Below are 25304 nucleotides of genomic sequence, written 5' to 3'. Positions count from 1 at the left end.
TGTATAATGTAACAGAACAAAAAGTGACTTAACAAAGACATCCCATATGATTATAAGAATTGCACGTTGATCCTGAAATTTGTTTAAACAAAATTTCGTTTCAGTCTGTAATTGCAAATTACTGCAAAAAAGTGGCACACTAGTCCCTCTGTGTGCTCAGAACATACTAGAAACAAACGAGAAGCATTTTGTTTCCCATGGCTGTAAATGCTAGTTAGGTAGAGTGCCTTGATCAGATGTGATACATTCTTAAACCATGTCCGCTGCGGCAGAGCGCCAAGAAAAGGAATCTTTTAAAAAAGTGAAACTGGATTGAATCCAATTACACGTATCTGAGTGGTAAGGGAATGATTGCTTGCTATGAGATGTAGTAAGGTACATATCCCACATAGATGTTTAATGATGAGTCAGCACTGGAGCTCGTTACTCAGGAATTCATGCCAGATGAAATAGCCAGTGGACGAAAGTCGTACCCCGTTTCATTTTTTTATTCTATATTTAGATTAAAAAAAATCGTTTCATTAACCGAATTTCATCAACTTACGTTTTAAGTTAAACGAACAGTAGGTTTTAAAACATTAGATACTTACCATTTAAATGTACTGGAAAATGATGACAACAACTTAAAATGATCCTTATGAGGTGCCAATATATTTTTCAAATACACTTAGATGACACCACTAGAAATGAAATCACTAATTCATGATGGCTGCGTCATCTATTCATTACAGTGATATCCTCAATTCTTTATCACCAAATGGATTTAAAATATCACCACAATTAATAGTAAATATCTCTAATTCAAAGTGAATTGATAATATATCTTAATAGGCGATATCACTATAGTGAACAGGTGATAAAAAGTTGATAGCTCCAGTTCAACGTGGATTGATAATATATCTGACTGTTATGTAACCATCATCAATCGGTGATATCTCCAAATGATTTATTGATATTGCCTATTCACTATAACCAATTCTTGGTGATATCACTATAATGAATAGGTGATATAACTGTAATGAATAGGTGATATAACTGTAATGAATAGGTGATATCACTGTAATGAATAGGTGATATAATTGTAATGAATAGGTGATATCACTGTAATGAATAGGTGATTTCACAGTAATGAATAGGTGATATAATTGTAATGAATAGGTGATATCACAGTAATGTATAGGTGATATCACTGTAAGGAATAGGTGATATCACAGTAATGAATAGGTGATATAATTGTAATGAATAGGTGATATCACTGTAATGGAAAGGCGATATCACTATAATGGAAAGGCGATATCACTGTAATGGAAAGGCGATATCACTATAATGAATAGGTGATACCACTGTAATGAACAGGTGATATCACTATAATGAATTGGTGATACCACTGTAATGAACAGGTGATATCACTATAAGGATCTATCATCTGATCTTTTTCAATAATATCATTATATGAAAATAAAAAGTAAAACATCTCCCATATCTTTGCGTGAAGGAAAAGTTTACACTGCAATCGATAGATAGTTTAACTCCCTAACCTGATAAACATGTATATGATATTAAAGAGGAATGCTTAGTGAGAGAATGTTGAGGTAAAAATAATGTTTTATCCCTACCTCCTACATCTTTATGGATTTCCTGGTATTCAATACACGAACACGATTCTATTCAATTGCCGTTTGACCTCATGACGAGCATGTAATATCTTCAACGGAATGTCAAGACTGTAAGACAGTCATCGATAATGCAACGAAAAGCTTGCCTGGAATCTTAAGCCTGTAATTGTTCGTCGGTTCGTAAAGGTTACGTTTGAAAGCAGTTGCTGAATCGGGACACCAACATGTTAAAATCAAATGATTGAATTTTTAGTGTCAGTGCCTTGACCATGGGCTGGACAAGACCAAGTATGGACAAAGTAAAATCTCTTACAACAAAGAAGAGTAAGAGGGATGATGTCATTAAGCAAGAGTTCTCACTACCGAGGCTTAAAACAAGTGACCAATTCCGTGTAGCCTTCACGCGCTCGGACACCGAGTTCTTAACAGTAGCAGTGAAGAAAAGAACATCACAGAAAGTCGGTAAGTGTCTGTACATGTCTCACATATATCTGTTATAAATTAAGCACAAGGAAAATAATTCCATGTGTTAAAACGGAATCTAAATTCGGTTTATTATTATGGCTGGAAATGACACATAATATGACCAAAAAGAAAAAAAATAATAGTTTTGAATTAGAGTCCTACTCTATGATTATTTCATAAAACGTGAAAACGTGTTGTATTGTAGTTAACTGGTCACTCTGACATACGGTGTATACGAGTGTTGATATACAGTGCCATTGCATTAAAGATGGATAAAGGCTTAGTGGTTAAAATTTCTAATTCTATTTCTGATTTTTTTCCATTTTACTCGCCCTTTGTTATTTTCAATGCAACCTTTTCTGAAATATGAATTTCCACTTTTATTGAAAGGCAATAGAATGATACCTGGATAACAGGAAAAACATGTGAAAGCGCTGAATTCTTATTTCATTTAATAACCTCATAACTGGGGATGTCATAGCAACAAAAATGAAAAAAATGGATAGTTTAAATCGTTTATTTGACCATGTTCTAAAACTTTCAAGTCTTTTTACTCCGATAAAGAAGTTTTTTTTATGATGAGGATTTATCTTATTATTGATATTTGTTTTCTGGGTTCGTCACAGAGCCGTTGATAAAAAAGTAGTCCACTAGCAAATTCTCTACAGAACGTCTTCTAAAGCATCTTATATCAGCTAGTAAGTACAACTTCATAGATGACAAAGTCTCAGAAATCCAAGATATTACATTGGAACTCATTTTAAATTGAATTATATCCTACTTCCGGTGAAACATGTGTTTGATACGCCCTTACCGTTCCAGAATATATAACGACATGCGATACGTATTAATATTAAACAAATGCAACCAACATTGTCATTTACTTGTGGATGTTAAAATAACATTTCCATGCATTTTATTTTTCAAATCGAAGAATTTGATGACATAGAAAAATAACAGTTTCAGTTTGGCAGACTCGTGCTAATGCTAAAGAGGCGGGGAGACGAAGAAATTACTACACGAAATTATGCCAAAAGATCAAGGTCATACCTGTCCGAAGGGTCATGGGTCAAATTGGAGGATCTCGTATGTCTGTCCGAAATTTTTATCTCGGAGGCAAAGAAATCAGAGCAGTCTGTAAAACAGTGAGGGTAGGTCATCTCTACTTCACAGTGTTAATGTCTGTAATGAAGCCCAGACGGGTCATTAACGACAGAGGGAATATTTTCAAACGTAACTTTCAGTGTTTATGAACAATGAATAATTAATATAATTTATTTACTAAACACAGAAAAAGACTACATGTATGCTATATACATGCTGGTTGTATTATATTTAGATTATTCTATGTATCAGATGTGCACAATCTATGTAAATATATTATCTATATTCAGATTATTGTATGAATCATATGTTTACAGATCGATAAAATGGTTAAAATAACCCAGGCAGTCAATCAATCAATCAATCAATCAATCAATCAATCAATCAATCAATCAATCAATCAATCAATCAATACTTTTAGGTGTTATTCCGTGTATATCTTATAGTAGATGGTTGTAGATGATAAGGTTTGATACCATGTATAGTTTATATTAGATGGTTGTAGATAAGGTGTGATACCATGTATAGTTTATATTAGATGGTTGTAGATAAGGTGTGATACCATGTATAGTTTATATTAGATGGTTGTAGATAAGGTGTGATACCATGTATAGTTTATATTAGATGGTTGTAGATAAGGTGTTATACCATGTACAGTTTATATTAGATGGTTGTGGATAAGGTGTGATACCATGTATAGTTTATATTAGATGGTTGTAGATAAGGTGTGATACCATGTATAGTTTATATTAGATGGTTGTAGATAAGGTGTTATACCATGTATAGTTTATATTAGATGGTTGTAGATAAGGTGTGATACCATGTACAGTTTATATTAGATGGTTGTAGATAAGGTGTGATACCATGTATAGTTTATATTAGATGGTTGTAGATAAGGTGTTATACCATGTACAGTTTATATTAGATGGTTGTAGATAAGGTGTTATACCATGTACAGTTTATATTAGATGGTTGTAGATAAGGTGTTATACCATGTACAGTTTATATTAGATGGTTGTAGATAAGGTGTGATACCATGTATAGTTTATATTAGATGGTTGTAGATAAGGTGTGATACCATGTATAGTTTATATTAGATGGTTGTAGATAAGGTTTGATACCATGTACAGTTTATATTAGATGGTTGTAGATAAGGTGTGATACCATGTACAGTTTATACCAGATGGCTGTAGATGATAAGGTTTGATACCATGTATAGTTTATACTAGATGGTTGTAGATAAGGTGTGATACCATGTATAGTTTATACCAGATGGCTGTAGATGATAAGGTTTGATACCATGTATAGTTTATACTAGATGGTTGTAGATAAGGTGTGATACCATGTATAGTTTATACTAAATGGTTGTAGATAAGGTGTTATACCATATATAGTTAACAGACAGTGGACATTATATTTCTGATTAAGAAAGTTTGAATGATTTAGGGAGACGGGATTCTCGGAACACTGGATCTCTCCGGAAACATGTTGTCCAGTCGAGAAGGCCGCTATGTCCAGGAAGTTCTGATATATACCTCGAAACTGACCACGCTAGTAGGTATTGGTTCAAGAACACGGCCTCTTGGCACAAACTTAACTCCATGGTCGCACTTGTATCAGGGATAGTTGCAAGGGAATATATAAGAAATGGTGTCACTTCCCTGTGTGAAAAGGTCAGTATTCGAGATCTTCTGCCTTTTCCACAACACTATGGTATGAGTTTCCGGAACACAATCTTAAATATGACTCGGGTTGGTGTATGTGGTGAAGTAGCTCGTGGTTTACAGTACACGGTGATGTATGTAGAAGTATAATACGTCTGACAGAGAGATAAGCCAGCAGAGATACAAGGAAACATGGCTATCCTTCATGTCACATTTTTATTAGTCTGCTATTCACACAAAGAAGGCCTGTTAGAAAATTGTACCAAAAACGCACATTCTGAATTCGATACACTAGAGCCAGATAATGAATTAAATTGCATTATACAGCTGTTTCGTCCTTCTAGGACTCGTCAAAAGGTAAGGGGACTAAATTTTAAAAATTAGGAGGATATCTAGGCAAACCGAAAGTGATCGAAAGAAATCAAAATGTAGATGTCATTATACATGTGTGTCAATTTCAGATGAACGTATATGTATCTATAACGTTTTTGCCTGTGAAATATAGAAAAATATCTCACTGATAAAAGTGCTGTTTTTTTCCACAAGTGAAAAACAACACAATCGAAAACTTACACATTTGAACTCACGAGAGTCAGATATCTATCAAAATTTTGATTTTAAACACACTTTTCATTGTATTAAACCATGATACAATATTTGTGGTGTCGCATGGCATCATTTCCAGGAAAAGTTTTATAATTTCGTATTTTCAATTTCAACTGGAGATGGTTAGCAACATCGAAGACGCGAGCCGGTTAAAATGACACAATACACTACATTTAGTTTAGTATAGTCAATAATCACTTATATTGCAAAACAAAATATCTGCATCAAATTTTGAGAAGTGTTCCATTGTGGATAGCGTCACGTCAGACATTTCAAGAGGATTCGTGTCATCAACAGCGACAGTTAAGTTGCCGCCATATTTTCAGTTGCGTAGTAACTTGTCACACTCTCTTTGAACGTTTCACTGCATATTTTGTTTGTTAGTGACATTAAAAAAACATTTTATATGTTAATGTAAAAAAATTGTCATTGAAATTATTTTTTGTGTTTACATATTTCTAAGGATTTTTGAAAAACAGACTATATTTTATCGCGTACTACGAAGTTGTAATGAGTGAGTAGTGTCATCGAAAAAGCTTCGTCCTCTTATATCTGTACTTATTATGCTAGGAATTTAGCTATTTTGCTTGTGAAAATGTAGTAAATAGAATATCTATTAGTGTCTTAAGTAATAACAGATACATTTCGCTCATGTGTCTGATATCTTTTTATCTTTCAGTCTTGATGCGCACTCATGAAAGATGCTAAAATGGACACATTTGTGAAAAATATTTGTTATTATTGAAGACTATTAAATATCCTCTACATATTCTTAACCGTGCTGCTATTCCTATGAATAAAAAAAATTGTGTAGGTTACAGCAAACCCCTATTTAGGTTTTGTGGGAGAGAAGGGAAGCGGAATTGTCTACGTGTGGGTTTACATGTTAAAGAACGTAGGTAGGAAAATTGGTTACGCGTACGGACCAATTTCGGGTTCAGAAGGACTGGGAGGATAGGATGGTTAAACGCCTGGCTCTGAAGAAAGCAGTGCTACTTTTTAAGTTTCATTTTTTTAACCTTCAGGCTTTAGATGAGTGTGGACTGGGAAGTGAAACTCTAGATGGTCTGTCCAGGTGTCCGGGTATTCGTCAGCTTCATCATCTCAGTCTGGCAGGTAATCACAATAGGAAAAATATTGTGAAATACATGTTTTGTCAAAATATGTTGCGGAGTCACGGACAATACAAGATATGCGAGATGAAAAATCAGTTTTACAGATCTACCAAGTGAGATATCAGTCATGAACACGGAGAATAAAGATCTATAATGTATACAGATCTATACTAAGTAAAAGATTTTCACAACTTTTATGTCATTTCAGAGTAGTTTCAGGAAAGGAAAAGTAAATTCAATACTTCTCTTATTCTGGTAACTACTAACAACAATAGCTTAGATAGCGTTGTATTCTCATCCTTCAGGATCGACGTTGGGTTTGAATTCATTATGGCAATTTTACTGGATCAAATGAGTGTAAAGAAAATATGAGAAAGAAATCAAACTGAATTTGACGAATATATTTACAATGAATAAATCTCATAGAGAAAACAAAAGTAAACGAGGTTTGTTTAAATTAAATCTGAATTTCACACTGCAAAAAGAGGGTTACTTGTACTTTCACGAAGTACAGCTTGTAATCGGTTTTTCGACCAACTATTTCTGATCCGTTTAAGATGTGTGTTTTTAGCTCAATACTTGCATATTAACTTGTGTTGCTAAGCTGCTTCATTTGGAAAATTTATTCCATTGGAGTAGCATTTGACCTATTCATTTTTACTAAAATTAACTTGTCTTTCTGTCTTACTTTTTCTAGTAAAACTGATTTTAAAAAATCTGATTTTAGAAAGACGTAGAAAACAAGAAATAAACTTAGATTGACATAAAACAATGTAAGGTGGAGATATTTGTAGGGAAATAAATATAGTTTTTCTACCGTAGGTAACCGTATACAGGACAAGGACAGTGGATCTATAGCATACATCATACAGGTAAACGTGATCGTCTATAATACATGTTACCCAGGCAATGCTGTACAAAATAGAGATCAAAGTTTTAGCGGATTGCCCCAAACGTATAGCTGACGTTTCAACAATGACAGAGGAAAGTAATTTTGCTTTGCTCGGACAGAATCTATAAGCCCCTCATTTCAAATCAATGGCAACCGGGCATGGCGTATCTGCCTCTTGATCAAATTAATCTGGCTGGCAACCGAGAAACTCCAACGCCAAACGTAATTTTCAAATTAGTAAGTTATTTGTTGGCCGCGGAAAGACGTCACTAGGCAATGTGCAGAAGCAGCAAATTAAGGCGATAATATAAAAAGTTAACAAATTAAAAAAAAAAAAAAAAAAGAAACACAAAAAGGAAAAGTAATGTTAAAAGAGGAAAACTCGCTTGAGCAATATAAAGAAATCGCAAATATCCCTCAAAGTAAGAAAAAAATCCACTGTTCCTTCATTTCGCGGAACGAGTTGGCTTTGTCGTTTGACGTCATTTTGCGGGCAGCAATACAAAGAGATGCTAAGAGGAACTGTCGTATATCAGTCACGTTAAACGCGTTACCGTGCATATAACTTATAACTACATGTAGGTTTTAGCAAGCATAAAGACGCCTCTATATGTTATATCACAGAGTCGTGCCATACCGCCTACCAAAGCAAACATCAACGTTTACATAGTTATAAGACTTTTCGGACAGAATACATAAAAAATATGGCCTTTGAGTTTCTGTTGTGTTCACAAACATGTCAATTATTACATTTACAAGTTTGAAACATATTTCACTATGAAAACAGAATGATGGATGTAAGTGATATTTTGACAACATCCATTACGTAATTCGACTTGGCATCGGCATTTACAACATGCATTAACGTGCAGGAATCAATTATAGCGCTAGACCGCTGTGTTATTGTTTACTAACGTTTCCTACTTACAGAACTGTAAGGCACTGAAACACTTCAACCTGAGCCATAATACATTTGAGACAGAAGGATGTAAAATTCTTGGTCAGGCCATAGGTAAGAACCAACTAGGTACAGTCTGAGGGTGGCATTGTTTCTATCTCGAAACGTTGTAAACACTGCGCACCTTGCATATTTGTTCAAACACGAATGCGTGTTTACCATGATATGTTATATAATCAATAATCGGCATATAAATACATAGTGATATAATACAGGAAGCAAGTGCTTTATAAAATATATATTTTCGTGGATGTAGACGAATCATGAAAATAAAAATGACTTCAGATGCAAGAATTATCTGTACAGTTTTGTGACGAAAGTTTTTACCCTGGCAAGGATGTATTAGATTTAAACAGTACTACAAGTGCACAAATAGTAAGACTAATTCGGCAGGAAGGCCTATATATTATGTATATTATGGGGGGTGGGGGTTGGGGGAGGGGGTGAGTATGAGGGGACGAGAAAGGGGAGACACTTATATTACTTGTAAGGCGTTTCGGGGTATTTATTATTCATGAATCAACGTGAAGAAATTGATAAAATGAAATTTCAATCTAACATTAACAATTTAAAAACAAAACCGAAACGACGTGAATTATGTAAAGAAAACGCCATTGTCAATTTGTCATTTCAAGTATCTCGCAATAATTACGGAGATGGAAAGGGGAGTAGGGGAGGGGGCCATATTCTTGTAAAGCCAGATCCAACATTATACTATAAGTAAGTGAATGACTCATCAATAAGTGTATATGTCTATCACTGCTATTCATTCACCGATATGTAACCATCCCCACCAACACAGACACGATAGAACATAAATCTAATAAGGATCATAGTGCAGTATGCCAGGTATCACTGTCGTGTTGGAATGCTAGTGATCCTATTAAGAACGTCAAACACAGGTTACGGATATAAGTACCGATTTGTCATTCACAAGGAAATGAATGTGAGATAATACAAACACCATGCCGTTTAACATGGATAAACTTTGAATTATACCAGGTAGTTTTGCGATCTTTATGTAGACAAAGAAACAGATGAAGCTTACAATTTAGATTTTGCATTTGCCTTTGGTTTACACAATATTGTTAGATGATTAAACCTGACAAATCTTACTGAAAACTTATCAGATTCTGTCATCATTGAATTATAGAAAATATGAAATTTCAGAGGAAAACACCAACATAAAGGAACTGGATCTCAGTTGGAATCATATCCGGGGGCGTGGAAGTATCTATATATCACGTGGTATACAGGTATGGAACATGTATAATCAGACTGTTGACGGAATAACTTGTTTTCTTTGTTTTACTTGCTGTAGATTTACGCCAGGCGTGAAAATCACGATTGTATAGAATTCTCCGTTGTACATTGCTTATCTAAGACTATTATTTCTGACGAATAGGATAAGATATTTCCGTGTCACCAACCAAACAAAGAAAACCGATGTAGACTCTTAAGCCATGAAAGTTTAGGTCAAATCCATTTGATGTCATGTTCTCAAAGCAGGAATCAAAGTAGTGGTAACAAAACCGATAGGCATGTACTCGTATCGCAGCCATGAAACATAGGTTATATCCACCTGCATTTATCGAAACCTTATGTTCGCTCTGCCAGCATCATGTATTAATATTAATAATATATTAATATATGTAGTTCATGATCACGTGACATTCCAGCAGTTAATTCTGTCTCGAATGATGAACGTTATTATCATTGCCTATAAAGTGACTCCTACTTAGCAGTTGTTGATTCTGTTCGCTTACTAGAGAAGTCGAATGCAAAATGCAATTTCATTCCAAAAGTTTCATTTCTCAGCAAAAGTCTGTTTACTTTGGTACGTATAAAACTCTCGAAATACAATTTAGTAGCTAGTTCCTTTATATGTGTACATATATGTTCAACACTTGTAACTAGAACCGACGATGAGCGTACCTACCATAGAAACAAATAAGAGAATCACAGATTAGTGATGAAGTGGTTATCACCGATAATCAGTACATCTGTATTTCATAGCGCCTGTTACACACACACCTACACACACACATAATCAGATGAATTTTTTTCGTGTTATCATTTACTTTCAGTATAACACATAACACTTGTATGTCCACTTTTGTTATCTTTTACTTCAGTATTACACTTGTATGTCCATCGTTGTCATCTTTTATCTTCAGTATAACACTTGCATGTGCCACCGTTTTACACTAATCTTTTGTACAACATTTAAATAATTACTGTAGAACAGACCTGGAATGTTCCGCTGTTGTCACCATTTATTTTCAGCACAACACCTGTATTACCGATGTTAACCTGGCCTGGAATGGGTTTGGTTTTGAAGGGTGTTCCGCAATGTCCGAGGCCTTACGTCAGAACACCACGCTTACCAGGTTAAATATGGCGTGCAACAGAGTCCATCCTCCCGCCATGTTGGAACTGACCAGAGGTCTCTGTATGAACAAGTGCCTTCTCGTCTTGGACGTACGTGTCGACTAGCTAGTTATACATATCTGCTTAGGTCTGATTTTTTAATGAATTATTTCCTGAAGGTTACAGTTCTTCAATCTCTCATTCCATTATCCGCATATAGCGGAAACAATCTATTTTGAAAGGGTAATAAATATGTCATTAAATTTTTCCTCCAGGACTGAATTATCAGATTCTCTCTCGCCTACAGACCATAACGGTTTTTCTCCAGAATCAACTTATTAATTTCTCTCTCGTCTACAGTTTATAACATTTATTCCTCCGGGATTGACTCTAATATCTTGTCTACAGTCTATAACAGTGGTCCGTCAGGACTGACTAATGAGTGTCTCTCTCGTCTACAGTCTATAACAGTGGTCCGTCAGGACTGACTAATGAGTGACTCTCTCGTCTACAGTCTATAACAGTGGTCCGTCAGGACTGACTAATGAGTGTCTCTCTCGTCTACAGTCTATAACAGTGGTCCGTCAGGACTGACTAATGAGTGTCTCTCTCGTCTACAGTCTATAACAGTGGTCCGTCAGGACTGACTAATGAGTGACTCTCTCGTCTACAGTCTATAACAGTGGTTTTTTTTAATATATATATCTCTCAGTTACAGTCTATAACAGTGGTCCGTCAGGACTCACACCTCTCTCGTATATAACAGTGTTCCGTCACTGACTAATGAGTGACTCTCTTGTCTACAGTCTATAACAGTGGTCCGTCAGGACTGACTAATGAGTGACTCTCTCGTCTACAGTCTATAACAGTGGTCCGTCAGGACTGACTAATGAGTGACTCTCTCGTCTACAGTCTATAACAGTGGTCCGTCAGGACTGACTACAGTCTATAACAGTGGTCCGTCAGGACTGACTAATGAGTGTGTCTCTCGTCTACAGTCTATAACAGTGGTCCATCAGGACTGACTAATTAGTGTCTCTCTCGTCTACAGTCTATAACAGTGGTCCGTCAGGACTGACTAATGAGTGACTCTCTCGTCTACAGTCTATAACATTTTTCGTCTTATGTAATTTATTACCTTTACCGTTACTGCTGCCTCGTGATCTAGGTTTCTTTTAAGGTCTTATTATGTTTTTTTTTATATACATTTCAGTTAAGTAATAACCCTATCACACCCATATATACCACCATCCTTATCAACGCTATCAAGAAATGCCCCGAGATGTCGCTACAGTTACTTCGTCTGGAGGTATGCTATAATGTCTTATTTGCTTACACACTTTTTCTATATTGTATGACAATCTTCTATTCCTTGACAACTATCTATATGTTACAATCACTTGGTAGATACTTTGTTACTGAAAGAAATAACACCTCATGACACATGTAGCCCTATATCTCACACACCTATCTATGTTGCCGAAATTTGTGCTCATCTTCCTTGGTTGCATAGTATCTAAATAGTTTGTAGGAATACAAAGTTTTATTTTTGTCATTAAGGTACACGAAGTCTGGTTGTAGCTTGATTTACTGTGTTCCTTGATGGTATCATTGAGGATTTTATAACGGGTAGATGAGATCATTATCTTAATACTGCTCACTTATAAACCTTCGCTTTTTCTTGTCTGGTAAAAATATATAATTATTCGGAATTTGTTTAATTTTAGAAACTTTTCCTTTCTTGTGATAGTTGTCTATCGCATGTTGTCATCGTTGCGCAAATGTAGGGAGAATACAACAGTGTGTCAAGAGATATTAATACATTTACAATACATTGGGAGAATATAACACTGTGTCATTATATATCAATATATTTACAATATATAAGTCAGATGTCATCATAACAGCAGATTTTTTTCTTCAGAAAATTGTGGTCGATAAGCCATTTGTAGACACATTAACTGAGCTGAAACAACAACGGGGTTTCGACGCAGTGTACGAGTTGGCACTTCCGGTAAAGAGTATCTCGGAGGACAAGATGCGGAAGGAAATCCAGGCCCCATCTGTATTCAACATGGACCCACTTAAGTTGTTGTACATGCTCAAAGAGAAGAATCGTGCCCAGGATTTCTTTAGACGGATCAACAAAGACAACGACGATTCTGTGTCTCCTGAGGAAATCAAACAACTGTTCAAAGTAAGGCTACTTCCGTATTCACAAATATAATTAATCCGTTCTTATTATTTATAAAATTCTTAAAAATGTAGACTTCCTTGGTACAACTCATGAAATATTAAACATTCATTATTAATCGCAATCTCTTTCATCGTCATCAAAATATTTGGGTCAGTGTTGCTACTCCAAAATATTTCGAATAATTAGTTTTTGTTTTTCAAAAAAATATTTTCTAGCGACTCAGTTCGATAGCCTGAAATTACTGGATTGTGGACTGGAAAGCCACACTTTCCGCATAACATAAACACGCGTGTTAACTTTATTTCTAGGAATCTGGCGTACCTGTGTCTGATATGGTTATCGAAAAAATTGTAAATTTCCTGGACGAGGATGGAGACGGACATATCGACATGAGGTAATAACATGCTTATATACTTTTAGTACTATGGTCACATAATACCGTGGAAAATATTCTTAATTTTCGTTTTACAATGAGATTTACAACACATAAAAGAATGTATAACTACTGTCAAATATAAATTTCGGTATACTGATATGTTGTCTGTCACAGACAAGATAAATATAATTTCATTACGTGTTTAAAGAAGCAGAGCGATTTTAAGACACTTGACGTGAATCTTCCGTCTAATCGTGTTTGTTGAAGTCTGTGGAGCTGATTTGGTAAGCTGTTGTTGAGTGAATGGTGCTTCTGTGATGTTTGTAGGTCGGATTAGCTGTTGTTTTTATAGTTACTTCGTCAAACGAGAAGCTTATTTTGCCTATAAAACAATTGACAGTTTTCAAGTGGTTGCCGTTTCAGTCTTTTGATTCCTCCCAAAACATGACCCACCCATGGATGCTAAACGATGCATCCAGTGAACATGAATTTGACACAGTTATTTATTGGAGCATCTGTTTCAGTTTTATCTCAAACTTATAGGAGGTTTTATAAGATAACATAAAATGTCATACTTTTCTCCCTATTCCCTGGCCACCGAGAAGGTGTGGACCAAGGATTTTGCAATTTGTTTGACATTTCAGGTATTGATGCGCGTGATTAAGTTTGGTTCGTTTATCCGGTGGTTCTTGAAGCAGTGAAAACGTTAGCAATAACAGACCTTTAACCCAGTGGCCTTAAAACCTGGGGAAATCTTTATGACATTTTCTAAAACTTACAAATACATAATTAGTTATCTGTTTTCAAAGAAACCAGAATTGTATTGCTGTTTCAATACTTTTCTCCGTCAAAAATTTGATTCATCCTTCCAACTACATCCAGCTATCGTATTGCACTTTTGCTTTGGTTAGTCGCTGACATTACAACCACATTAAACATTTGTTTCAAATATGTCTCCAACTATAGAAGAAGATTTGATAAAAAAGAATAACTTGCTATTTCATTGTTTGGCTTCATCTTCACCGGAGCTCAAGTAATGAGCACCACAGACATTGGGAATTTGATTCATTTAAGTGTCGATGCTTGTGACCAAGTTTTATTGGAATCAGCCCGGCGAAAATTCGTTAAGTTTCAAATATTGTTTATGTACTATGCCTTATTAATGTATGAAAGTGGATATCAGTACCCGTGAAATACACTTTCACGAATTATGGTTTCTGTTCCAGGGAATTTCTTGCCGGCGACAAGAAGATGAGGAAGATGTCTAGAGACACCAGAAAGACGGGAGACGAAGACATGAATAAGTATTCACGTTCATTCAGGAAAGGAAATATCGATCCAATGACATTCAGACTAAAGGTGTCGAACGCGCCCAATCTCTTGTCCCCCGTGATGTCTCGAGAGTCATCCCCGAATGGCCAAAGAAAACTGTCTAGTTGAAACAAGGTCCTAGACAGTCGAAATTAATCAATCCTGGACTAGAAAGACAAGGGGACTCTCTTTAGAGAAGTACCTTTGGTCTGTGTGTCTATGTTGATAATGGATATCTAAGAGCGGATGATCGACTCCCGAGAAAACATAGAATTATCAACAATCCTGTTGGTAATTAACGGCTGCTAAATACCTGTATATTTGATTTTGGACAGATAAACAAAAACAACACGAATAGATGTGTGGAGGCCTGAAGCACAAGGGAGATAACTCCGCCATTCTTCTTCTTGATTGTTGTGTCCCACCTTTTGTATTGTCAAACATTAACAAGTATCACGTCGGAATACAATTACTAGGTACAGCAGAGTCATTACCTTTCATCAGTATTTGATCATTAGCATATAATGCATTGCATGCCATGTAGTTCAAGCTCCATGTCCTATCTGAATTGTTTTTTGTGTCAAAGACATTAGAATCTTATGATACAAATTAAATATATATAATTTTTTTTGTTTTTGTTTGTTTGTTTTTTGTTTTTTGCAGTGTTATCTAATTTTGTTGGTTTCTTACCTCTCACCTATAGGCGTTATAACCGTCGTAATTTATGTGTTTCCTTATTATCACTTCAATACATATGTTTTGTTTTCCTTAGTTAATACGAAGATGTTAAACTCTGAACAACACAAACAAAATCTTCAATTACTGCACTTTAGAGGATGGACTATAATAAAATTAACGAACATTAGACCTCAACGCATTCGGAGTAGATGGAACAGAATTATGTTTTTTAAATCTGTGTGTAATGTTTCGTGGGTATGTTTGTTTTATTTTAAGATGGCATTGAACACAAAATAAGTGACTTTAATTTAAAAATAAACATTTATAGTGAAATACATATCTATCTGCGATCTATAACTGCTACCCATCGGTCAGGTTTAGGTCTTTGTTGAAAATGCGAGATGACACCTTAAGTCATTTCATATAGATTGTTGTTGTCATTTGCAACACGTGAGGACTGTAGATGAGATATCGATGGGTGATACAAATTATATCGTGAGAGTGTTTGACCTTATTGGAAGACTAAATAGTTACGGATTAAATCATCTCCAACAACATTGTCTTCTGACTCGGTCTGATATTTCACCGATTATCATCATATACAAATCAATTAAAATACTTCACAGGTTGTCATATCACACTTAAGATATACTTATGTGGTAGATAAACGTTTAACTAATCTACTGTTTAACGTAAGCCGCCACGAACATCCCTACAATTCTATATAGTTGAATGAGGTTGACCACGAAAAGTTTTAACCCGATTATAAATAAGCCCTTGTATGTGGCTAATCATTGCCACTTTTCATTCGTGTAAACCTGAGCGAGTCCAACGATTCAATATTTTATTGACAATGCCACAACAATTAATTTTCTTAACGATCAACTCCAATTCATTAAAATTAAAATGTTGTCTGTTTTTTTTACATCTTATATAAAGAAACAACACATTTTAAAGATACTTGCATCAATTAAAGAATAACGGGTTGTACTATAATGGTTACTTTCAGCCTCTGTATATATTATATTATAATGTTTCGGATAAGGAACATATGTCGTTACTAATAAACTAAAGTAATTAGTCTCATTAATACCCGTATAAGTATCAACATATGGTAGTTATATATGTAGGTATACCTGTACCTGTTTAATATCTTTACATACTGTAATCCTTTAAGGCTGGAGGCTGTTCTTAATTTCCTATCCAAGGTTTTATATTTCATTCATTAATTGCAGTCATGCATTAAACACGTATAACACTGCTTAGCTTTCATATTGAAGCCAATATGTACAATATGAAGTAGACTTAGGAATTTGTGAAAAACAAAATGATCAGTGGGTGATGTTGGATATGGATATTGCTAAAAATCTGTTATGATAACTGAACACGTAACATGACCTTTGGTTGCACACTTTTTAGTCCTCAAATCTCCAAAGATTTGTTTTTTCGGGTGGAGATATAGACACATCGTTAATATCTCTATGAATAATCCATCTCGTTTACTGTTATTGTAAAATATTTACTGAATATTTGTCAGTAATGTGTTTTCTATGTATCCCAATACCTAAAAGTAATATAAAATATTGATTAGGGTCCAAATGATATAAAGACGTTTTCTCGCATTTACGTTTATATATAAAAATAGTATTAATACGTGTAGTAAATTATGGAATCGTGTCGACTGAAAGCCGGTTTTAATTAAATTTTTCCTATTATTCATTTTAAAACACACATAGCTTTAATGATTTATAATAGTCACGGATCTTAAACATAAATGTTGATAAAAACGTCACGTGTGAGAAGGTTAGTAACTGCCATCAATAGGCATTTGGTGTATTTTCACGGAAACACGAAATCGTGTCTTAGTTAACAGATAAAAACGTTCATTCGTTTATAAAATTATTAAATACCTTATCACTATGTCAATAATTCCTTCGCTGTTTCAAAACAACAGAAACGACAAAAACACAGCACAGGGTTTCCAGAGAAGCAGATTGAACATTGGAATGTTTTACAGTCTTCACAAAGATCTCATTGGGACATTTTCGTTGTGATATTGTGTTAGACGTTTTGATACTCATTAGTATGCTGAGTGGTTCCATTATTGTTTACTTACTCTTATTGATTACAATGTACATGGTTTATGTTGTCGATGAATCAGAATACGCTAACCCTGCTGAACACCTGGTCTTATTCTTCTTGTACTTTTTTGTTAATACTGTAATCCTTTAAGGCTGGAGTTATGTTATGTACAGTTATGTTAATATTTCTTTTGGTATAATTTTGCCATCGGTTCATTGAATTTGTTTTTGAATTAAGATTGTGTTAATATGTCGATATTTTCTTTGTTGTTATTAACCAATGTAAACTAATTGATCCCTTAATCCTTTTGTAAATCACAACATCAACATCACCGTTGATGCCATTTTCTACCTGTACCTTAATATCCGTAGTCAGTATTAGCACTTGTTTTCGTGAAACTACACGAATATAAATTATCAGTTTTCAGGATATACGCAAGCGTTAAGCTTATATCAATCATCCTTGTTGGTCCAGATGGAAGCGCGCGATGGGTGTCTTTCTGTAGAAGAAACCGGAGTATTCGGGAAAATCCAACGCGGTCTGGCAGGTGACTCCGTACATTTCCCGTCCGTTCGTGGGGTCTTACCCCGGACGTCACGGTGAAAGGCGAGTGCGTCATCACTACGCTACCCGACCTTCCATTTCGGCACCCCCGTTGAAAATAATTAGTGTAAACATGCTAAATAAATCAACTTTGTAACTCAGCTTTTTATAATGGTGGAATAGGACTTTTTATAATGGTAGAATAGGACTTTTTATAATGGTAGAATAGGACATTTTATGATGGTAGAATAGGACTTACAGATATACATATATGATGACATTGTGATCTTTTTGTCATATTTTGATTTCGATATATATCCCCTTAACTATACACTGCACAGTAAGATATATATCGTAATTTCTATGATCATATGCATTTTAAACACAATATGTTGTTCGTTCACAATACCACCTCTATAACGATAGTATCGAACGAATTTTGCGCTTTGTATGGAGGAAATTCGCGTTACGCCCAGTCAATGTACCAGTATGTGCCGTAATGCCTTATTAAATGTCGAAACATAAGCATCAGATTATTATGTATTAATAAACAAAGAATCACTTCTGATTGCTCAAGAGACCTTGAACGTACCGAGTTCCCGAATATAAAAGGTGTGAGTGTGGCATTGTTAAGGCTTATACAATATTACCTGTGTATACAAATGCAGAACCATAATCATTACTGATAAAATCAGCTTTCACTCCTTTCACTAATAGATTAAGTAATAGTGAATTACTGTGCCAGATGACTTCAGAATCAATGTAATGCTATATTTTGATTAAGTACATAGTTGTTAATACGATGTAAAGACGACTTAATACGATTTAAGTATTTCCTGATTCTAGTCGAACCGCTCACTGACATGTTGGGATCAATGGACCATATCGACTATTTAAGTCCCAAGTTCAATATGGTTTAAATGTCCTTGTCAAAGTATACAGACCGTAATGGATGTTTTTAATTCCCTAACTCAACTCACTTAAATCAGAAAAGCACGTTTTGGTTTTTCGTCTATCAATTTTGTTTTTATCTCAAACGAAAACGATAACGAGTAAATATTAGTAGTATTTGGTGTTCTTTGTCGGTAAAACTCACACTTGACTGGAGACTTGCCGGGTGATGTGACAGCAAGGAGGGCGTGACTAAATCAGAGAGACAACAGTACCAGTTACACGTACCCGAACAACACGCCTGACAAACATGGGACGAGGTCTTCATTGAAATTATTGCTCTGTAAAATAATGAAAAACGAAACATAATGTAGTAAATATATTTCATGGCGGCTGTTTGGTGTGGAGATGGATGATATTACATCACACAGACCTGGATTCGACTAGTTTGGTGGAGTACAAGCCGCAGTGATATCACCTTAGATGTGAATAGCAGCACGGATATTCTCCCTGGATGTACCAAAACTGATACTTACTTACGGTTGCGTGATCAAAATGGAAGGAGAACTATACGATCAAGGTTTGCAGTAGAGTCAGAATTATTTATCTTTTCTGTACTTCACAACAAATATATAGAAAGGAAATTAATAAGAATATACAGGTGTGCTCATTATTCAAGCACCCCCATTGAATGTCATTAACTCTTTAAGGCGATTTAAGTAGATGGACACTCCTAATTCTTTTATCGTGTCTAACCTCATTTAAACATAGTAAACACGTGCTTTTATTTCTTGTTGACTTTGGTGTTAATTATGATAGGTTAGAGTCCATAGTCTTTTGCTGAAAGTGTAGAAATGTTTGCGGACGTGTGATCATATTATAAAGCATATTTGCAATTCGTTCAGATGTTGACGTATATGATAATTTACAAGATATAAGGTTTTCTGCAAGCATAGCATCTCCTACACCTATCAACATTTAGAGGAGCTGTTCAGATAGTTTGCGGATATATCAGTGCTCTTTGTATATGTTGACATCTTGAATAAATAAACACCAGTTAAACTGTCACCATTGAGCTATAGCAAAATATGACGACATAATTTCTATTTTTATTTCATTTTCCGATGCATAGGGATATTTTCTTACCATTTTTCTTTTTTCAAAACCCCGTACTAAACATATTGTAAATGAATATACATATCGACGAGAAACAAATCTGATGCCGTGTAGTAGATACAACCAGATTAGTAAAAAGATAATCCCCAAAATATAATTAACAAGGCATAGTTCAGGAAAGAAAACAAAATGTTTGTGTTTAATTTGAATGTTTCATAAACCAACCATTGTTAAAATGTACAAGAGTAATATTGTGAAACAAAACATAGGTAGTTTACAATAACGATTTTCCTCGCACTTTTCATGTCTGACAAAACCTGCAGGCATTGTGGTATATAATAATCTAATATATAGATGTCTGCTTGCAATAATCCAAGCTATTTCTGTTGATATAAAAATTATTTTCGAATGACGGTGTACAATTGTAGACATTGGTGACTAAATGCCGTTTGTTGGTAGAATGTATTATTTATAACGATCGTACTATGACAAACAATGGGTGATATTCTTCTGTCTAGAAAACCAAGGTTATTGTGGAACTGTCGACAGGATTATCCGATTTAGGCTTAAGAAGCTGGTTATTTGGCTGTATATATCGATACAAACATAAGTATACCTGACTGTAAAGCATGACGGACATGCATGATATGTGACCTCGACTATTCCGGTGGAAATTAAAATCTGGACAATGTTATGACAGCCAATGTGTGTTTGTTGACAAAGAGTTCAAACGGCGAAATGGTCGATTTCTCTCCGTTTGTCATTGTCTGTCGAATGATCAATTCAATAGCTTTACTCTAGAGTGATTTCTATATTGGTACGTTCTGTTTATATAACGGTACAGGACAGAATTAAAATGTAGATATAAAGATAACACTTTAGTTTATGCTGTCCAGATTTAGCTTTACCAGCCCCCCAACCTTAGTGAAACGTCAATAAAAAACCAGGATTAAGCGGCTTTGTCTTACTAATTAAAAAAAAAATCGTTTACTAGCCAATAATTCTCAAAGAAAAATCAAAATATTTTTTTATACTTAATTAACAACTGTGACTATGTCATATATATTTTCAATTATGATTACCTAGACAAGTGTTAATGTAATGATGAAGATGTCGCTACAGGAGTTCTGGTGTACAGATGTACAACACATGTAATATGTCTCTTCCACACAAATTGATCTGTTATAACTATGGTTGTTTTAATGACGTTAAACATTAGATTTATGGCCTAATCAGCAATCACCTCATACATGTTGGTATTTTCTTGTTTCTTTATATGATACTCTGTACCTTGTACTAGATATTAATATACATTTGCTTCATGATCAGGAGTTAGATGAAATGATATGTAACGTTGCTAGTTGCTATCTGTAAAGATAATCAAAAATATACTTTGGGCAAAATAAGGAAATACAAAATGATAAAATTAATATTTCAATAGTAGTGTAAGGGATGCATTACATTTTGGACTTGAGATAAGCCTGGTGTTTCTAAGTGATAAAAAGTCTGGGAACTTTGAACAGCTTTTTGTAAAGACACGTATCAAAACGTATTTATGCTAAGGTAAGCGTGTTATCTTACTTGTATGAACAATTGAAAATTTAATATCGAACCCCATCAACAAAAAGCACTCCTTTATTACAGGTACGTTAGGAACCTCAATGATTAAGTTAGTGCATGGGGTAACTAACCTTAAACTCCAGGATATTCAGTAAGGGGCCTTAGATAGCTAAGTTAAGACACAAACCTATGTTAAGTAAAGGCTCTAACTTACAAAATGCTAGGACACTGAAATACCACAGTTCGGACCCAATGGTAGTTAGGCTGCTCTAGAATAACGAGGTTACTAAGCTAGGGACTTGGGTTACTAAGCTAGGGATTTGGGTTACTAAGCTAGGGACTTGGGTTAGTAAGCTAGGGACTTGGGTTACTAAGATAGGCAACATAGTTAAATTTGTCCATGAAGTTATTTAAATGTAAGTAAGAACCATAGCATACTCAGATAGTACCCTAGCATTGCTAAGTTAGTCCTCTAGGTTACGGAGTTCGGACTTCTAGTTACTATGCCCTAGGTTACAAGTTAGAGTCCTATGGTAACTCTGTTAGGGCCCTGACATTATAGCTTTAATTGACTGCGTTTCGGACCTAGGTTAGTAAATCATGGTTCTATAATAGCTAGGTTATATCATTAGTTTACTTCGTGGCGGCTTGAGGTTACTAAGTTAAGGTCCTATTATAACTCAATTATGACTCAATTATAGCTAAATTAAGGCCCTCGGGTATTGCGTTATGGATCTAGGTATGTAAATTATAGCTCTATAATGGCTATGTCGGGTCACTTGTTTACTGCGTTATGGCCTTAGGCTACAAAGTTTGGGTCCTGTGATAGCCAAGTTAGGGCCTTGACAAAGCTGAATTATAGCCTTAAGTTATAGCATTACGACCCTATCATAGCTAAGTAAGAGCTCTCGGGTGCTGCGTCACCGACCTAAGTAAATTGTGGCTTTGTCATAGCTGAATAAGGGCCTTCAGGTACTACGTTACGAACCTAGGTTACTAAGTAAGGTTCCTTTGATACATAAGATTTAGCTCATTTAGGGCCCCGATATAGTTGAATAATAGCTCTACGTTACTGCATTACGGACCTAGGTTACTAAGTTAGGGTTCTAGGATAGTCCAGTAAGTGCCCTGACATAGCTAAATTATAGCCCAAATTACTGTGTTATGGACCTAGGTTTTTAAGTTAGGTTCCTATGATAGCTCAGTAACGGTCCTGACCTAGCTAAATTATAGCCCAAACTACTGTGGTATTCACCAAGTTTACTAAGTTAGGTTGTTATGATAGCTAAGAAAGGGCCCTGATATAGCTAAATTATAGCCCAAATTACTGTGTTATGCACTATGATTACTATGTTAGGTTGTTATGATAGCTCAGTAAGGGCCCTGATATAGCTAAATTATAGCCCAAATTACTGTGTTATGCACCATGGTTACTATGTTAGGTTGTTATGATAGCTTAGTAAGGGCCCTAACTTAGCTAAATTATAGCCCAAATTACGGTGTTACGGACCTTGGTTACTAAGTTAGTGTCGTATTATAGCTCAGTAGGGCCCCGATACAGTTGAATTATAGCTCTGAGTTACTGCGTTACGAGAGAAAAGTTTGGGTATAAGTACAAAATTAAGCAGCCATCGAGGACATGGGATATAATGTACATACGGTTATAGATAAATGGAAAAAGGTATTGAGAACTAATGTTCAGACTGATGTTCAGTATATACCAAATATCCATGTGGCGTCATCAAATCATAGATCAATTGTACTTACATATATGTTTCCCCGTTAAGTACTCGATAATAAACATAGTTGAAAACCTAATTCAGTATAATACAATGCTAAATCTGTAAATGTGATTGAGTGCTGTCAAGCAGAAGGCGTATTTAAATACAAACGTGTTTGAGTACTAATGAAGGTACAAACTTTCCAATGAAACCACACTTTACGCCTGAGCTCGATCGTATCTTTATAACATTTCAACCGGAGATATGTCAGTAAACAAGACCGCAGTTGATATTACCGGGGTCAATGATTTTCTGATGTAGACCTTTTGTAAGTACCGGTAAAACAAACTATCGCGGGAGGGAAAAATAATCAATTTCTTTCACTTGATTTCATCAAAAATGAACTGGAACTCATTTACTCGTGTGTTCATTTGGCAGCAAAATGAAACGAAGTGGTCGACACTTACATGCGAATTATAAATCAGTAAAACTGTACCCGGACACTCCGTTATACTATGATCGAGTGATATAGAACAATATGTTACATATAAACGCCTTTTTAATTCACCTATAATCGATATGTTTACATTTCTCTGGTAAATATTTCGCCTGGATTTCCCTTTGGACATACGTAGTTACAGAGAAACATATCACTGATGTGGAATACGCTAATGTTTTCGGCTATATCCAATGTTTATGCAGGACATTTAACACTGTATATATAATATCCCTGTAATATGAACCTGTACTTCCTCGCGGATTACATTGCTATCAAGATAACCAGATTTACAGTGACGTTATTCTGTACAATAAAATTGTTTTTATTTTAGGTGACTAATACAAATCTCAGCTGTGAAATCGATTATAATATACATATAAAGCTATTTGATAAAAGGTCAATTGTTAACACCACTTTCATCCATACTTTAAGATTTATATATATCTGGATTACACCTGAACACATAAACCTATATCGCTAATACGACCAATCTAATTGTGTATGTGAAGTAGAACAATACCTTGACGTTTGAGACCATATATAATGTCTTACCAAGGGGTGGTCACCTGATCAGTAGAATCGTCACTAAATGTAGCATCGCGTCAGGATACTGGGGACATCAGAGTTCCACTTGGTCGGCTGACCAGTGGGATAGTGGGATGACAGTTTCTTCTAATACAAGGGATCTGAGGTATTTCAAATGGTTCATTTAAGTTAAAGATCAACATTTTCCAGAATAATATTTAATTTATATTTTCTGTGTAAATTTAGGCAGTTGAAAGTTCTAATTGCTAATATCACCTGTAAATAAATTTCTTTTGTAAACTAAGATATTAATTTTAACAGGTTTGTACTCTCCGGCTTGACATTGCTAAGGAAACTATACATTGCTGTCTCATGACATATATCAGTAAAATGTGTCATAACGGATCGCTCTAACAACACGCGACAAAATGTCGTCCAGGTGTAGATATTGAAACTTCTTTAAGTACTTTCAACAAGTGATACAGGACGTGTGTGAAGTAGGTTTGATTTATCCAAAGCTGTAAATCAATAGGAAACAAAGGAGTACGTTCATAGAGGACGCTATAAAATAATGAATATATCTTATCTCATCTGTAACACTTCACGTTATTCTTCCTTGTACATTCACTAACAAATCCAGTATTTTCTGTATACAATAACGATTTTCGATTTATAAAGAAAAGGGATATTTGCTGGGAGACTAGTCTGAGGTATTGTGGATTTTCCACCTTTAAATTTGTAAACTTTGCTATAATGAACACAAAGGTATGAGAAAAAATGTTATTCTTTAATTTCTTTTCTGAATAACTAATTGTCTCATATCTAATTGTCGATACTTAGATACCGTTCCGTCTCGTAGCTATTACACCCACATTGTCACTGTTATTGCACACATAATGTATATTTTTGGTGTTTTTCTTTAGGTACATTTATGTCGCTCTTACTTGTTAACATCACAAAAATTAATAACATATCACTTTTTTTCTTATTTGAATATATAAATCATATAACACTA

At 35.0% G+C, this 25304-nt stretch overlaps 1 protein-coding gene across 1 annotated transcript; it reads left to right on the top strand.

Annotated features, from left to right (window-relative positions):
- The first annotated feature begins 1885 nt into the window (after positions 1-1885).
- LOC132550212 (leucine-rich repeat-containing protein 74B-like) lies at positions 1886-15230 on the top strand. The gene is made up of 12 exons (XM_060214249.1): positions 1886-2078; positions 3042-3232; positions 4632-4739; positions 6481-6571; positions 7393-7442; positions 8393-8474; positions 9591-9676; positions 10707-10901; positions 12004-12099; positions 12715-12987; positions 13296-13381; positions 14590-15230. Exons 1-12 carry the CDS (start codon positions 1886-1888, stop codon positions 14801-14803), a joined length of 1665 nt encoding a protein of 554 aa, XP_060070232.1. The 3' UTR covers positions 14804-15230.
- The last annotated feature ends 10074 nt before the right edge of the window (positions 15231-25304 follow it).

The sequence above is a fragment of the Ylistrum balloti genome, unplaced genomic scaffold, assembly GCF_031769215.1.
Source record: "Ylistrum balloti isolate Yb309-2 unplaced genomic scaffold, AGI_CSIRO_Ybal_v1 Utg370110, whole genome shotgun sequence".
NCBI lineage: Eukaryota > Metazoa > Mollusca > Bivalvia > Pectinida > Pectinidae > Ylistrum > Ylistrum balloti.
This window is presented reverse-complemented; position numbering and strand designations above follow the sequence as displayed.

Bases quoted from the DNA above. Each gene is read 5' to 3' on its own strand.
- LOC132550212 (XM_060214249.1), top strand. From the start codon at position 1,886: ATGGGCTGGACAAGACCAAGTATGGACAAAGTAAAATCTCTTACAACA. The intron at 2,079-3,041 runs GTAAGTGTCTGT...GAAAAATAACAG, and splicing joins AAGAACATCACAGAAAGTCG to TTTCAGTTTGGCAGACTCGT. The intron at 7,443-8,392 runs GTAAACGTGATC...TCCTACTTACAG, and splicing joins CTATAGCATACATCATACAG to AACTGTAAGGCACTGAAACA.